Consider the following 17,366-nt stretch of genomic DNA (forward strand, 5'->3'; position numbering starts at 1 on the left):
TGTGCTTTAATTAACTACTATAATAATTTAAACTCTACCAAACCAAACTCATAAAGGTATAAATACACTTTTGTAAAAGGTAAAGTAACGGAAATAACTAAAGTGTGTTTAAAAGCCTTCATGAATGTTGCAAGGACAGTTAGTAATGTTTAAGTACCTCCCATTGAACCTGTGCAGTACAGGAGGTGAACAATTATAGAGTAGGCTATAGAAGACTAGTAAGGTAGATTTGTAAAATCATAGACAAAAAGAAATTAAAATAGACTGTCAGCTGTGATGTGGTTACCTTGATTACCATAGCTTCTGGTACACACCGCTGGGAGCGCCGTGTATTTACGTAGCGTGCACGCCGTAACTACATGGCGCTCCCAGCTGTATGCGCCAGAACCTATGATAACCGCAGCATAGCTGACGGTCTATATCTAATTCTTTTTTCTATGGTGAAATTAAAAACAAAGTACCTATGAACTTGTTTACTTTTTTTAATATATTACACAAATGTTAAATAACAAAACAATGGAAAACAAGAAACCTTTTAAATCTTATCTCTAAACACAACATTACACTATCCATCCAAATCATTTATCTGGCTTAGGACTGCTTTCGGTTTCCTTATCCAACAACGCTGATCTGATTCCAGCCTTCTCCAATTCCTGGATCAGGTCTCCATTCTGATGCATTTGGAGGAGAATGTCACAACCTCCAACAAACTCTCCGTTGATGTACACCTGGGGGATGGTGGGCCAGTTGGAGTACTCCTTGATGCCTGAGAGAAAAAGTTACATTGTTATGAGCATCTAGTAAAGAACACTTTGAAAAAATACAAGTGGAATACCAGAAAATGAACTAAAGCTTTAACTTTTAAACAGCAAGAGTTTATTATTTATTTAATAATTTTGTTACTTTGCTGTCAAAAACAACCTTTTTAATAGTTTTCTGTCCCACCTTTACATTTAAAGAAGTAAACATTCAAGGTACGCTCTAGATCCAGTGGTGTCATGGCATGGCAGAACGGTGCATCTGGCCCAGAACTAATGTATAGGGTGCCCCCCAGCCCGGGTCCATCACCACAACTACATGTAGCATGTAGCAGGATTGTTTACGTTATAATGATATAAAATTGCTCAATTTAGCATTTTTACTTTTTGAGGTTATTTTTTATACTGTCTGCTAACTTGTGTTAAAACTTACATGTTTAGAATATTGAAATACTGCAGAAATAATGCGGACATACTCACTAGAATATGATATTTTACCAACACATATTGTTTGATTTAGGCTATAGTATATTTTAGGTTAGGATGAAAAATAACCGAGAGAAAATATGACAAATACTGTATAATGCTGTTAAACAAATAAATAAGTTACCATTGATTTTTACAGATATTTTTTTTTTTTTTGTAAATAAAAATTCTTTTTCCCATATATCATAGCTCAGCGTTCTAAATTTAAAGACTTTGATAGTTCTAAGCCTAAACTACTTTTCTTTAAATAAAATGGATTTTTTCTTCTTCAGATTGTTTGGGTTTCACCCGTGTTCGTGTTCTCGTGTCATAGTCCATGGTGTTTTATAAACATGGGATTTGACACATCTTTTGTCAACAATCTCAATTGTAGATTAGTTATTTTTATTCATTAAGCTGAACCTGCTAAATTGCACGGTATGAGTTTGTGTTTGTCGAAGTGGCGTAGTTAATTACGTAATTAAAATTTTGTTACCAAAATTGGGGTAAAAAATGCCACTGTTGTTGGCACTGTGGGGTAAAAAAACAAAAAGAACTAAAAATAATTTAATGTACGTACATTAAATTATTTTTAGTTCTTTTTGTTTTTTTAATGTTTTTTTTATAAATAAATTTGTTATTTAACAGTTTAACAGCACACACCTAACTTTCCTTAATATGTACCACGGTTGACTTGGATCAGCTGTAGCCTATTTTTTATTCGAGCCACTCACAGATTGTAAAATGGTATTTTCCCCTCATCATTTAGTCCTTAGATAGCTTGAGTTATTTAAAAATGAAATTAAATGAAAAATCATTTATTAACACAGGCAATGTTAGGGCCACATGGCCCTATCTTACACTTAACCTGTGGTTAGCCTACTTAAATATGATACAAATATTTTAACAAAATCAGTTTATACAAATAACCAAAACATAAATCATAGATACAGAAACTTTTAACAAAAATCAGTAAATTTTAAATTTTACAAATACACACACACGTGTCAGCGATCGCCCATGCGCACAAGCCCCTAGGACAAACCCACCATGGCCATGCATTCAAAATAGAGATTTTTTTGTGTTGCCACAAACCGGGAACGACTATCAAGGGATTTAATAGCTAAAGGTAGATTGTTCCAAAGACAGCAAGCAGTTACAACAAACGCTCTGTCGTAAGGAAGGTTGTGAGGAACTGGGACTACTTATCAATCTTATCCTATGACAGTGACGGGAATAATTACCTTAATTTCAGGGAATACTTCTATGAAATGTCTAAGCCGTTTACCTTTGGTGGGTTAATCACTATTTTTAGAAAGTTATTAATAAATTGCAGGTTTAAGGATTGGATTTTAATTTTTGAATTATTTAATTAGTAATAGGGCCTATATAAAAATTGAATACTTGTGTCAGGCAATATTACAGCAATCATATTTTTTCCCCCTTAACTGAGAATGCTCTTTCCGATAACTAAAATAGCGAGCTGTGTTAGAGCGCTAAAACAGCATTGCGGGAGTTGTTGCAAAACACGTTAGAAATTTTAGTATGAAAAGTACGACCTGGACTACCTGGAATTAGGCCTATTTTATTTACTCATGAATTACTCATGAATTTTTTCTGGTTGGCCTTGTGGACACCCTGTCTATAGTTGATTGTCTACCACATGACAGAATCGACGTCGCCCTAGTAAAAAAAAAATCACCAAACTGCCGCTGAGTTGCAATGACTGAATCATTACTTTTTAAATTGGACTCAATCACAAACGTACGATGCTCAGGTGACCACTGCTCTATGACCACAGATAATGGCACCGTGTAGGCTTTCTAACGAGCCTAACCCCACCACTCTCAAACGACATGTTGCCGAACAGTGCACTACATAAAATAGATCGGTTTTTTTGCCGCAACGTGTATGAGCGTATTGACTATGAATTTTTTCCAACTACCAATGAAAACCATGAATTCTGCATGAATTTTGTCATCTCACTATGGTGGCAACCCTGGTTGTGGTTTCACAACTATTCATATTTGTTTTCAAGGTTTAACGGAATGGTGAATTATATGCCAAGTTTGGTGACGAACGTAATCCCGTGAAAAGACTCGGATTTACACAATTCCTGTCTAGCAGGCACTTTGACGTTTTAGTGTCACAAAAAGAACCTGTTTCTCCTAATTGTCAGCCAATCCCGAAATCTCAACAAAATACATCAAGGGGTAAGTGGCGTAGCAGTTGCGCAGACAAACAAAGGAAAAAGCAGGCGAAGAACGCAAGCACAAAGTATGAACAAACTCATCCTGAAAGACATTCCCAAAGATTCAATGGATGGTGAAAAATCTATCAGCAATGTCATATGATCTAAAAATAGATGATGAAGGAGATAGCTCGGTGGCGATAGGCACCATGACGTTCAAATGTAAGTACTGCGAGGCCTTAAAATGGAAAGAAGAAACACTGAGAAACACTACCATTTGCTGCAATGGTAGTAAAGGTCAACCTTTCAGCCTTTGCAGCACCTACCTAAAAATTTATGCAGTCTGGTCATGGGCAACCACCCTGAGAATACACACTTTATGGACCGGGTGAGACATTATAATAGCTGCTTTAATATGACATCGTTTAGAGCAAAACAGGTTGTAGCTGAATTGTTGACTGAAGGTTGTTTGTTTTTATATCGTTAATGTTATGTTAAACTTAGGTAGGCTAAGTGTCATGTGTTTAAACCATCAACAAGCTATTCTAAGCGGATTTGATGTGAGTTATTTAGTAGACTGAACTGATAGACAATGGCATCCCACCGTAACAACACATTGACCGTTACCCTTTGTTAATGCAGACATGTTTTAACTTGGCAAGTTACTGCAAAACCTTTTTAAGTTGTTATTTATATATGTTTTAGAGGTTTAGTGGTAGAGAGGACTTACAAGTCCTAACTTCGCCTCTTAAGTAAAGACATTTTTCATTTCATTTCAATATGACTAAACGGCTGCACTTTACTTTAGGTCCTACACAAACAACCGAATGAAAATATTGATTATTCGATATATCGTTTGGTTAGTTAGGTTAGGTTAACTTTACCTAACTAACCAAACGATATATCATATAATCGATCGATATTTCATTCGAACGAGTGTAGGACCTAAAGTAAAGTGCAGCCGACTAAACTTAGGGCGAAGTCAATATTGCAGTTCCGGGGCCAGCTTATTAACCCTCCGAGTGTCACGTGTTTTGGCCTTAATGTCAGCCTATTTTTTGCTCATTTGCAAGATTTTATTAAAACTGATCTGAGAAGCTTAAAAACAATGTTAATTATACTGTTCTATATACCATTTTGTTTGGAAAATCTTGGGCTTCAATATTATATATAAAACATAAGGAAGATTTTTTTAAAAAAATTTTTTTAGGTAAAAAAAAATGTATAATTTCGAAAAAAAAAAAAAAAATAATAAGTTTGCGCTCAATGAAATTGTATAAATTATAGGCCTATAAATATTTGAAAATAGCCACTTTGTTCTAAATTTTATGAGGATTACAAATATATAATAATATAAGGAAGTAGATTTGCAAATAAATAAGTTATGGGCAAAAAACAGATTTCAGTACATAGCGTTTAGCTAAGAATGCATAGCCCAACCATAGCTAGGAATCTGGCTGATAATTTACATCAATATCACTACCTACTTCTTCAGGATCATCAACCAGCACTTCAAAACCACTTAAATCTTCTTATAATGCACCACGTATATCACTACTTTTGATTTTTAACACTAAAACAATGATAAATGTAATAAAACACATCAGTCATCGGTCCGAGGGTAACCTAGCTGTTTACAAATACACGCACGTCAGCTCAGTCAGCTGTCTGCTACAATATTTTCGGAACTAAAATGAATAGTGCTTAGAGACAGACCTCTGGAGAAAGCTTAGAATATTACGGAAAGAACGATACCTAACTCAATCCAGTACAGTCCGATTCAGTTAGTCATAGAGCCTTCGCCGTAAACAGTGTTCGCGAGTCGCTGTAGCGACGCACGACACTATACAAAGTGCGTTACGCGTCGCTGCAGCGACGCATGACACTCGGAGGGTTAAGTTACTGTGAATTTTAAATAAATACGGTAACCTTTTGCATGCACCCAAAGTTTGAAACATGGTAAAGTACAAACCTTGTCTTATGTTTTCATTTTTTAAAACATCGTGTGCATCATAGTTTACAGCATGCATTCTAAGAACTTGGACAACAGCATTGCTGAAACCACATCTTGGCTCACTTGGTACACCCTTCATAAACACTACTACTTTATTATTTTTAACTAAATTATCAATTTCTTCTTTGACACTTTTTGCAGCATCTGTAGAAAACTTTAAAATCTGTGGGTTAAACCTATTATAGGTCAAATAACCTCTACGCAAAACATTCATAATGGACAAATTTATTGATATTTTATCAAAAGTTTCAAAATTAAATCTTATTGATAGGCCTATATGCTATGTAAAAGTATCAGTTGTTAATATTTAAAAAATTAAGTCTGTTTATTTTCTACTCAGTCTGAGATCTCTTCCGATTTAACACAATATTAAGAACATGACATAACCAAACCAACCACAATCCACAACACACAACAAACAACCTTGCACTTGCAGACGAAACTTACTGTTTTTTTTCGTCTTTATGGCATAATGCCGCAGGCTTTACATGAAATGTCATTTAACTTGTCTGTACGTTTACTTACTTAAAATCTGTAACGCGCCCATTATTTAGTTTTTTTTTTACTATCATAGACTTACCAACACTGGGGTGGGTTCACTATCATTGACAACCATAGAAACTTATCGAAAATCCAGCCAGGTAAATGGAAATTCGCACAGTCTGCAGGTTTGCTGCGGCGGGGGTATTTTTAGTTTTATGAAGTCCTAGAGGGAACGGAACGGAACTAGACCCACTGACTGAGGGAGGGAAATTGGAAAAACAATAAACCATAACATAACCTCAATCTCAATAATTGATGATAATTAATCTAAGTTCTCAGTCCTAATTACTAGTCTAGTCCTAATTTTCGTGGGAATAAATAAAATTAAATTCTGATGATAAAGCAATTTGGTTTGAAGGATCTAATATTAAGCAAGGTGAGTTTTAACTTACTAGGTAAACAGATTGTACTGTAGTGATAAACAGATTTATTGCGTTGAGGTTATGGCATTCCTCAACCGATTTTTAAGTTAAACAAAATAAAGACTGTCTAGGTCTTAAGTTAAATTTATCACTAGCCATTTCCCGAGAAAAGATAACACATTATTCCTACCAACTAAATCCCTTTCAGTAGGCCCAATGTCTTAAATGAAAACTGGGTAACTTAGGCATAGCCCTACCTAAGAATGTAGCCTGCTTACTAAATAGAAAAGTTGAGATCAAGCCTAGTACAGTATTAGTGAAGGGACCAATAAATAATCTGTGTTCTAAATTGTATCTTGATAGGGTAATCCATAAAATATATTTAGGGATGTCCATAATAAGTTAGCACAGACTTTGAATACAGAATGGGTTGCAGTGGCAACTGGAAGTATGCTTCCAGTGAGCATACAAGGATTGTGGACACAGTGCACATGGACACCTTGGAAATGTTACTAGACAGGATGGTGAAGATCACAGATCTAGAAAAGCCATACAATGTCAACATTGTTGACAGGACTGTCTGGGATAAAGGTGAACCTGAATACATGAAAAGGGGGATGGCACACTTGGTATACGGGTACGGATGGCTTGAAAAAGCCAACAGACACTGGGGTGGGTATATATGAAGTCAGACCCTAGGCGTAGTCATGTGTTAGCCTGGGGAAACTGGCTACTGTATTCTAGGCTGAAGTTGTTGCCCTGTCCGAGTGTGCAAGAGTGTGTTTGGAGCGTGGTCTGACAGGTAACACCATATAGGCTACATGGACTGGCGACACTAAAGCAGCGCTAATGGCACTTGACAGTTTCAAATTTACCTCTAAGGCAGTATGGGACTGTCATCAGGCCATGAAAACGCTGGGAAGTAACAACAAGGTTATCCTTAGCTTGGTTCCTAAATTTCCCATATAGGGAAGCAAACTATATTTTATAAGTTAGTTACAGTATTTTATTTATTCAGTTAAACATTAATTTATAGCTCTAATTTCGACTTATCAAGAATATGGAAGAAAATGAAGAACATCCCTTGTGTGAGAGACTGCTGTGTCCTGACCTGCTGGTTTTTGATGACTCAGAGTGTCTACAATATTTCTCAAAAGGTACAGTAACAATTTTGATCATAAAAATATGCAAGTCATAGCTTGCTTACCAAATGCTGAAAGCATCTTACTAATTCAATTCTTTAAGACAGTGACACTCACTTCTAGCATTTTAAGTGAACTAGTGTACAGTAATTATAAATAGTCTATTAAAAGTCCTCCACACCTAGTTTGACGATGTGCATGAAATAAATAAAGAACATTTGATTTGATTTATGAGATGTACACCAGTCTTGAGTCCTGTCCGAGATGGAATTTGAACCCTCTGGTTACAGTTTTTTTCCTAGCCCTTGCACAGAAAATGCAGCTGTCCACCCTACTAACAGGACTTGTCAACAAAAGTCGTCAGTGTTCGGATAAATAGTTCTAAACTTGACTTCTAAGCTGCAGAACATGTCAGTACTGTAGTCGTTTTTTTTTTATCATACTCTCATTGATAGCTTTGGTAGTAGTAATAGATAGTTCATTAGATAGGCCTAGTTCATTTTAATCTATGTTTTGACTCCTTGTTGAAATTAACTTCTTACTCATCTCAAACAGGATGCAATTTCATGAATGGTAGCATGAATGGTAGGCCTACTTTGGTATTATCCAGAGGCCACCCTTATACAGCGCGCTGCATTGTGAATCAAACAATACCAGATGAGTCATACTTACGCTCAGCAAATCCCCTCCACGTAGGCCAAGGTTCACCTAGGTGCATCACCTGTCACCGCCTGTATCTAGGGCATTAGGTGGGCAAAAGTATGACTCACCTGGTATAGTTTGATTCATAACGAAACGAGGAAAGTCCTACAAACATATTTATGATACCCCAACCTAACATAACCGCCGCAGCGTGCTGTATACCTACTTGGTGGAGTATAGCGGCGACGCATTTTTCAATCCTCGCCGACATTGCTGCCTTCTGGGAGGCAGAAGTCAAAGGCCGCTGATTGTAATCATGACAAATTTGGACAGTGAGTCAATTCAAGTATGTTCTTTCCAATTATGTTGTTATTTTTAGTCTCCGGTAAAAAAATCCCTCCAAAATAAGTGGCCTCCGGATAATACCAAAGTACCAGATAATATTTAGATGTATATCCATTTACATGTGAATAACCAATACTAATATTAATTTTTCTGTTCACAGATACTATTTCGAGACATTATTTGGGATGTTCTAACACCGAGCAGTTGCACAGTTTATCCCAGATCCCCCACTTGGTGAGTAAAAGTGACTATAGTTTCACCGCTTAGAAAGTGACCTCCTCTAGCATTGGTTAGCATTAACGTGCAGGTCGCTTTCTAAGCGGCCGAACTATAGTCTGGTAAATCAATGTAATGAGTATAGTAGACTTCTTCTCGTCAATGGATGCTTGACCGCGACTACTATTTGTTTGTCACCAGAATAGATTGTTTGTCTAGCCTACCTATCATAGTACTGTATGCCTACCTATGCAGAAGGACATAAGTCTAACAAATTTAAAAAAGTGTTTTATTTTTTTATTTTAGAGCATTTTGTTTTTAATTAATGCTAGAAGTACCAGTGTTGGCCAGGATCCATAATCAGCAAGTCTTGCTGGATTAAACACTGCCAGACTATCTCACTTTGGGGTTAGTTTAGGTAGCCTAGACTCGACCGGATTAATAAATGTTAAGTAGGCCTAAATAAACTAAAATAAAATTACTTTAAAAGATTTTACCTACGACCGTTTTTTTTTTTAAACTAGCCATTTCAGTTCAGTTCTTAGATTTGTAAATATTCACTTAACAGCATTGTTGTTTTACTTTACAACACGAGTAACGGGCCAATGAGGTTAAAGGATCGAGAGAAAAGAAGTAAAATTATAATACTTTGAATGTCAACTTATCAGCTGTTAAGACCAATTTTATTGAAGAAACAATGAGTGAGTGGTCGGGACAATAAGTCGTTGAATCACGATCAGTGGCTATGAGTGAAACAAAAACATAACCTCTCTTGGAAGTTAGGAGTAGTGATTTTTAGTAATTAAGAAACAGTTGTAGATAAAGTAGTGTAGACAACTCACGTAATTAGCCTTAACGACACTCGTAGAAGTTTTATTAGCACTCGCCAAGGCTCTTACCTTAAATTGTCTACTTGTGTCGTTAAGACTACTATAATCAAGTGATTCAACTCACACTGTCGATGACCCGACGAAAGAGTGACCACAAGTACGTCTCACAACCAAGGAAAAGGTGAGGATTAGATTACAGTAGTAATGGTAATGTTAACGTTAGGTACTACAATAAACTAACCTAGACACCCGTCCACAACAGCTATGTAAACACCTACTCTGTAGTTGTATCACCAATAAGTATCAATAATTGTTCTTCAAAATATTCTGTAAGATTCATTAGTGAACGGTTCTTTATATTTCTTAGTTCATTTATACATCCATACCTTCTGGATGCAAAGAACCACATAGGAAGTATCCATACAATTTTCATGGATAGACTTTTACTATTGTATGCCATATTTTCAGCTCATTTAAGATGTGATGTATGTTGGTACTGCACTTAAAGGTTGTACAGAAACAACCTTATTTTATGTTTACCCAGCAGCATACAATCCTGATGAACTTCAATGGAATTTTCTTGGTTAATCGTCTTTCTTGTAGGTGAAGAATCCTGAAGCGTTGCTATTTATGATGAGTGTGTGTGAAGAAGAATTGGCCAAAGACTGCTGGAATTATTGGCAATGCAAAAAGAAGTTTACTATTTCGGTGTCTCATGTCATAATGATTTTCTTAAACTGGGGTAAGTTTTTATATGGCTTTTGAATAAAGAACAAAATTAATGTCACTAAATGACTACATCTTCATTGTTTGGTTTCATAATAATCTATCTAGAAACACTCTTCAGTTCCCTATCTATAGAACAGTTATTTATGAGAAAGCTCCTTTGTATATGGGTAGGAAGCTATTTAACCACCTCCCTAACCAAATAAAATCGACAGAAAAGATGGATGATTGTAAAAAACAGAGACCTTTTGTATCACCTGCGTTCTTTTTTTCCTGTTCATGCCATTACTTCTTTTTTTTTAGAGGAGATGAAAGAGAGTGGTATCTTAAAGCTTTTTGGGAATGCGGCCAAACCCATGTGCTTTGTGGGAATGGAATACTACGTAGGCTTTTTTATTATTTCATGATGATCTTAAAAGAGAGCCAACAGAATGCTGTTTAAGAAAGTACGCTTGACGAGAACCTATTGGCAATTGTTCAAATTTTCCCCGTTCTTTAAATTTCGACGTACAATTCACAGACTTTTTGAGTGTACCATTCCCTGTTTTCTCAGTTAGCTGGACACCCTTATTACTATTTCAGAACTAATAGCTTTGTTTTTAATTTAAATACAGTAACCTTTTTTCATAACAGGTGGATTCCCTCGGTCAACTTTTTTAGTTTTCCTATTTTAAAATTGGCAAATAAATATTTCTTCCTACTTAGTTTGCTTGTTTGTAGGGGCCACACCGAAGAGCCTAGGAATACAAGATGAACCACAGCTTTATTCAAGTTTCAAAATCACTGCTTGCCCGACTTCTTTGGCTGATTTTCCTACCTCATACCATGTTAAGGCAGTAAGTACAAATATTTTAATCATCTTTCACATAGAACATAAACAAATATAGACAGCATAAGTATATTTTTTTATAGGTACTAAATACGGTAGAAACTCACTAATTCGAACCTCAATAATTAGTAATGTTTGTTTGTTCCCCTCAGAAAACCCCTAAAATTAGAAAAATAATATACCGATAATTCAAAGTGATTTTTTCAATTGATGCAGCCTCTACAATTCGAATTTTCACATACTTGAGCCTCTAAAATTTCTAATTTTGTTGCCATAATTTGAACTATTAGAACTGCGTCACCTTAAGCACTGTAATTCGAATTTAGAACAAAAAATATGCCTTGTTGAAACATGAACTGACGCTCTTATTGATGTTCCCACAATGTGTTCATTAGTCTCCTTTCTCTCTAACTCTCTACACTTAAAACTGGGACCTCCATAATTCAAGTATTATTTATTCTGACCTTGTCGCGTCTCCGCTGTCTGGTCTTCTGCTCCTTCGTCGTCACCAAGATTGTAGCTCAGCGTAGATGTCGACCTTCACCTTGTAATGGGTTATGAGGGAGTCTTTTAATAACACGCACGAATGCAATAAACTTGTATATTAACTGTTCAATGGGCTCACAAAAGATTTAACATTGACAAAATGAGTTAATCGAAACAACGTAAAAGTATATACTGAACAGACGCAGCACGCGTGTTGCCTGTTGCGCATCTCCCTCTCAACTGACTCTCGATCACGACTACCCTTACTAGTGTTCATGCACACTTTGGCCTACGCGTAAGAAAATAGTTCCAAACTCTCTTAATAATTTTAAAATCTATATTGGATATTTTAGGCCCGTCACAACCTCTATAATTCAAACTCTCTATATTTCAAACTTCCTATAGTTCGAAATATATTGTCTTTCCTCTCAAATTTGAATTAGCAAGGTTCTTTTGTAATTTTATCAAAATTAAATATTTCCTAAGCCACCACTTAAAGTTTCTTCCATCAAAGCCAAGGTTCTAAACATAAATGTTATTATTTGTTTATTGAAGGTGCTGGGTTCTATTTCTGAATGCCTGTCAAATGATAGTGATGAAAATGATGAAATACAAAGACACTATCTCCTACGTATCCTGGCGATCGCATCATTAGACAAACGGCTTAGTCAGTACGGTTTGGAGTTTCAACAAACCATCTGCGAAGTTCTAAAAGCATATCCAGTCTGGACTCTAGAAAAAGTAAGTAAAACACTGAGGCTGTAAAATTTGAAATCTGTTATCAGCTTTACAGTTTTAAGATGGAGGTGTGCAAGCATGACAAATTGGATATATTGTTATTGTTAGTAGCCTAAATAAGATAAATCACAGTCGAGTGCAGTTGCCCAAAGCCTGGCACATATCTTCCGTATACAATCAGGCTAAGGGTTTATCTGGATGAATCTGATAGAGTGTACAGTCATGCCAAATGGAAGTAGCATGCAATCTCAAAAGATCGGATGGTCGAAACCCCACAACTGAAGAAAAGGAGTGGGTCATCACCAGAACCGTTATCAGTTATCCTTTCTGGTGGTGTCTTCCAATTCGCGGTCAAGTGTAGTTATACTGCTGTGGTAAGGTAAAACATACAATTTGTTTTCTATGTTATCTATCTATCTATCTATACTATTATAAAAAAGAGGTGGTTGCTGTATGTGTGTATGTGTGTATGGGAAAAGTAAACTCGAAAAATACTGGTCGGATTGGGCTGAAATTTGGCATGATGATAGCTCACATTCCCGATTGACATATAGGCATATTCTTATTTCAAAAATCCTTTCGGGCTCCGCCCCAGTGGCTCTGGAGTTTCCCATGTTAACCTTATGAGAAATGGAATTATTGAATCTTAACAGCTGTTTCAATTAAACAAGTTGGTTCTGTTCTATGATGTTCAATAGCATTAAAGTTACAAGGATTACCAACAGGGTGCAGCACTATTATTTCTTTTACATTTATGACAACAGCTAATTTGCAACCAAAAGGTGAGTGAGCGTAGCGAACTCCGCCCCAGTGGCTCTGGAGTTTCCCATGTTAACCTTATGAGAAATGGAATTATTGAATCTTAACAGCTGTTTCAATTAAACAAGTTGGTTCTGTTCTATGATGTTCAATAGCATTAAAGTTACAAGGATTACCAACAGGGTGCAGCACTATTATTTCTTTTACGTTTGTGACAACAGCTAATTTGCAACCAAAAGGTGAGTGAGCGTAGCGAACGAACTTCAACCTGGAGGCGAGTTAGCGTAGCGAACGAGCTAACCTGAAGGCAAGTGAGCGCAGCGAACGAGCTCCAACCTAAAGGTGAGTGAGCGTAGCGAACGAGCTCCAACCTAAAGGTGAGTGAGCGTAGCGAACGAGCTCCAACCTAAAGGTGAGTGAGCGTAGCGAACAAACTTCAACCAGGACGTGATTGAGCCATGCGAACGAGATAATCTTGAAAATTAAGAAGTTAAACGGGGCAAAGCCCGCGGGTTACAGCTAGTTACTTATAAAAGTAAACAACTGTTGATTTTCATACGTAGGGAATCAATTGAACTTTATGATAATAGTGTCATTTGGTGTCTGGATCAATCTTGGAATTAGTAAATAAAGTTTACTTTAAAACAAATTTAAATCTATATTTATTTAAATTTTATATTTTTATTTTTAAATTTTACACTTTGATTATCCAATAAAATTTTTTTGGTAGACTATTTTATTCTGAACAATATGGCAAAAGAATTACTTAATTATTGCCTGAGGTTTTCTTTCTATAAAAATTAGAGTTAAAGTCTACAAATTCGGTAAAACTAATTGCTGACCAAGGGCACTGCAGGCAGTGCATTAATTTCTTTTCCAATGGTACTAAAATTTTTACTAATAAAAAAAAAATTATTGAAAACCTGAACGTACTTCTGAGGCACTCAAATCGAAGTTGAATTTGTATTTTTAATTTGTTCTTTTACCATTTAAAACACAATCATAAATAACACTTAAACCACAATGGCACTTAAAAATACACAATGTCGTTGATTAAAAATGTGTAACACTTCACCTGTATATTAATTGTATTTGGTAGCCAATCTGAATGTATAAATATTTTGCAGGTTGCTGAGCTGGTAGCACAGTTGCAGCAAGTATTGCAGCAGAATGCTGCTAAATTTTTTTGCAATTTGTTTGTGACCTCTCCCCGAATTCGTGATCTCAAAGTCATTGCTGTTCGTACCTTGTTGCAATCCAAGTTCAACTTTCCTCCGCCTCAAGAGCCATTACAATCCCTACTTCAAAATTTGCCTCTACAAGAACAAATTACTGAAAGGTAAAAAAATCACTTGATGCTAACTGATTATATTATATTATGCAGGAGGGTGCTTTTTTTTCACGCAACCCGAATTAAAAGTACTGTGATACACATTTTGATTTTAATGACAAAAAAGAAGGTAAGTTCAAATAGTTAAAAAGGCTAAGCCCAAAGTAATGTGCTAAAATCTAAACATTTCGAGGGTAGTGTCCTAAGAAATGAGAGTCTGGGGCCTTTGGCACTGGGGATTCCAGCAGTACTGAGAGTACGTTGAGCCTTCCAGTGTACGCAAACAAATTTTAATCTCCTCCCTCAAAAATACAACAAAAAACAGCCTATAATTTTTGTTATTTTGTATTTATTATATAGGCCTAGATACAATTTTGTTATCTCTTTTATGTTTATTTTTTGTAACTATTGCATGTTATCTATATTGTAACATATTTTGAAGCATGTTATAATTAATAAATTTATCTTCTGTCTATTGAACGATATATTCTTTCTTTTTCAGATTTGAGTTGTTGGAAATCTACCTGCTAATCAAGCTTTTGAACACTTTGCTTATTACCTGCAACCTCCTACCAAATACCTGCGATAGTTTTGTGATGGACCAGCCTTCTGAGGTAAGTTATAATGGTGTAGCTATATTTATTGGTTTTTACCTGTATTCTATGTGCACTGCGATTTGCAAAGAAATTCTTAAGTTGATTAAAATTTATCTAGTGTTAGAGATCTCGAGTGTTGGCGTATTTATGACTTTTTACAGTTGCAATGAGTTTTTTACAAGTGAACAATAGCTATTGAACACATTGTTGCAATGAACATGCTGAATACAGTGGTCCAATATGACGAAACAAGGATCTGTCCACTCATCTTAAAATAAGTATATTGAAACTATTAAAAGATTAATGTAACGTGTGTGTCTTCTGTCCTACACAATAGTTGGAGGATAAGGTTTAAGGCAGACAAGGTATAACCTTTTATGTTCTTTGAATTCTCAATTTTTTTGCCTAAATTGCTTAAAGATATAAGCAAGGTAAGGACCATAGGTAATAAGGTCTCTGGAAAGTTATTGAATGTTGAAAATACTGTTTTAAAGATTTTCTTACACATGATAACCTACTTAAAAAAAGTCTCTACCTCAAGTAAGACAGAGCATTTTTTTTTGTTTTTAAACTTCTAAGTTATTTTTAACCAAGCAAATAGTGTTATGTAATAAATAACTCTCCAAAGACCTTATTGTATTATTTATCTACATGAACATGATGTACAAAAAGAGTTAATAATTGTTTAGTTAACCACAATGTGTTTTAACAGGCATTTACTATAGGACTTATGAAATGGACGGACGCCGTGTATGCTAAGTTGATGGCTCCTCCTCTCTTGTTTGATATTGAAGCTAGCATTATCAGAGAAAAGTAAGTTATTATTTTGTTTCTACATAGTTTCCAATAGTTATTACTAAATACTTACAAAGCAAATGTCTATAAAAATAGACTTTATGACAAAATTTCAGGTAGAGAGACAAAATTAGATTTTCGAATACGTAATAGTCGTCTCACCTGAAATTTAGGCCATACCTTAAATTTGTCCAGATAGCCTAGCCAAAAATGAGATAGTCCAGGACTCTAACGTGTTCGTTAATAAATTATCGTTTCGAGTTTATTGGCTCAGAATATCAATTACAAAAACGTTATTGAAATAACAAATTTTGAAAAAAACTATTGTGAATGCGAATAAGCCTAATTAATTGGAAACTTAACCTAAACGTGATTTGTTCTTTATACTTGGTAATCACCAAAGTAAATGTGTCGGGAAAATTAGACTCGGTCGATCACCAAAGTCGATACGGGGTTTCTTAAATCAGATTTACAAAAGACGGTTTGGGGTAACGGAATAAGCACTACGGATATCATTCGGGCTTAAATAACTTTCATGGCAAATAGGAGTTGAGAGTATGTGTGCAAGAGACGGAAAAAAGTGTGCAAGTCGCGCTCAGCGCGTAGTTAGGAACAATACGTATTATAATTTAGGGAATCGGTCAATGAAAAATATGTAATTGTACAGTTTGGTCAACCCTCTTGTCACTTAATTATTACTTTTTTCAGGTGTGTGCGATTGAGAGCAGATTGTAAAGAACTTGTTAAAAATCACGACAAAGGAATATTTAATTGTATGTATGAAGATTGACCTGAAGAGACATGGAATCCATTTGGAGACTGCCAGGTCTAGATCTGCTGCCTCTAGTTACGACAGTGATACCCCGGTTAGGCTGTGATAAAGGACAATGTACACTTTACTGTAGTATATTATTTGGAGGTAATCTAATGCTACAAACGCCACATACACATTGACTGATTGCCTGTTGTCTTGAGGGAAGAGGCCCAAAACCCTCCTGAGGAGCTTGCGCCTACCTCTTGCCACCCCAGACTACGCTAAAACTTACAAGTTTTCTTCCTAATCAAAATCCTCGACATTCTCGCAACATAGTATGGAAGGAATAAGTGTTAAAATTGAATTGTAGTATTATCTGAATCTATGATGATACGAAATAGCTAACTAATATGAGTAGAAGTAGAAAAACAGAAAACAATTTTCTATTTTCAAAAATGTATTTGTCATGTAAAGTATTGTAATACAAGTATATCATTGCTAGTAGATGTACTCTCATTTTTTATCCTTACAAAATGGTCGTATCTAGTAGGTATGAAGTAAATTTCTTGGTGCTTCATAAAAGGATTTGCAGTATAAAATATGAAACTGTCCAATAATTTTATCTTCTGCTTATAAAATTGCTGTATTACAGCTGTAATACAGCGTGTCTGGTCATAAGTGTTTAGTAAAATGATTTGTTAAACTACACGATAATGGTGATTGAATGATAAGTGTAGGATGAGTGGCGCGATCTTGTAGTCTTGTAGTCAGATAGTTGTAGTACTCACTAGTGCGTAGAAATAATGTGGAGAAAAGTAAAATATGCTGGGGAAAATACAGGAACT

The 17,366-nt window shown here is 35.6% G+C and overlaps 2 protein-coding genes across 2 annotated transcripts; one reads left to right on the forward strand and one right to left on the reverse strand.

Moving 5' to 3' along the window:
- Positions 1-464: 464 nt before the first annotated feature.
- Positions 465-5,840, reverse strand: LOC128988005 (glutaredoxin-related protein 5, mitochondrial-like). The gene is made up of 2 exons (XM_054409171.1): positions 5,387-5,840; positions 465-766 (listed from the first exon to the last, which is right to left on the reverse strand). The coding sequence occupies exons 1-2, from the start codon at positions 5,640-5,642 to the stop codon at positions 579-581; spliced, it is 444 nt and encodes a 147-aa protein (XP_054265146.1). The 5' UTR covers positions 5,643-5,840; the 3' UTR covers positions 465-578.
- A 390-nt stretch (positions 5,841-6,230) lies between these two features.
- LOC128986843 (uncharacterized) lies at positions 6,231-17,018 on the forward strand. The gene is made up of 10 exons (XM_054407399.1): positions 6,231-6,347; positions 7,370-7,490; positions 8,623-8,696; positions 10,112-10,250; positions 10,955-11,070; positions 12,105-12,290; positions 14,174-14,385; positions 14,879-14,990; positions 15,685-15,785; positions 16,476-17,018. Exons 2-10 carry the CDS (start codon positions 7,394-7,396, stop codon positions 16,555-16,557), a joined length of 1,119 nt encoding a protein of 372 aa, XP_054263374.1. The 5' UTR covers positions 6,231-6,347; positions 7,370-7,393; the 3' UTR covers positions 16,558-17,018.
- The last annotated feature ends 348 nt before the right edge of the window (positions 17,019-17,366 follow it).

Source organism: Macrosteles quadrilineatus, unplaced genomic scaffold, assembly GCF_028750875.1.
Source record: "Macrosteles quadrilineatus isolate MER2022 unplaced genomic scaffold, UCM_ALF_1.0 Scaffold_2__2_contigs__length_208266976, whole genome shotgun sequence".
Lineage (NCBI taxonomy): Eukaryota > Metazoa > Arthropoda > Insecta > Hemiptera > Cicadellidae > Macrosteles > Macrosteles quadrilineatus.

Bases quoted from the DNA above. Each gene is read 5' to 3' on its own strand.
- LOC128988005 (XM_054409171.1), bottom strand. From the start codon at position 5,642: ATGAATGTTTTGCGTAGAGGTTATTTGACCTATAATAGGTTTAACCCA. The intron at 767-5,386 runs GTTTGTACTTTA...TTTTTCTCTCAG, and splicing joins AAATGAAAACATAAGACAAG to GCATCAAGGAGTACTCCAAC.
- LOC128986843 (XM_054407399.1), top strand. From the start codon at position 7,394: ATGGAAGAAAATGAAGAACATCCCTTGTGTGAGAGACTGCTGTGTCCT. The intron at 10,251-10,954 runs GTAAGTTTTTAT...GCTTGTTTGTAG, and splicing joins AATGATTTTCTTAAACTGGG to GGGCCACACCGAAGAGCCTA. The intron at 11,071-12,104 runs GTAAGTACAAAT...TGTTTATTGAAG, and splicing joins CCTCATACCATGTTAAGGCA to GTGCTGGGTTCTATTTCTGA.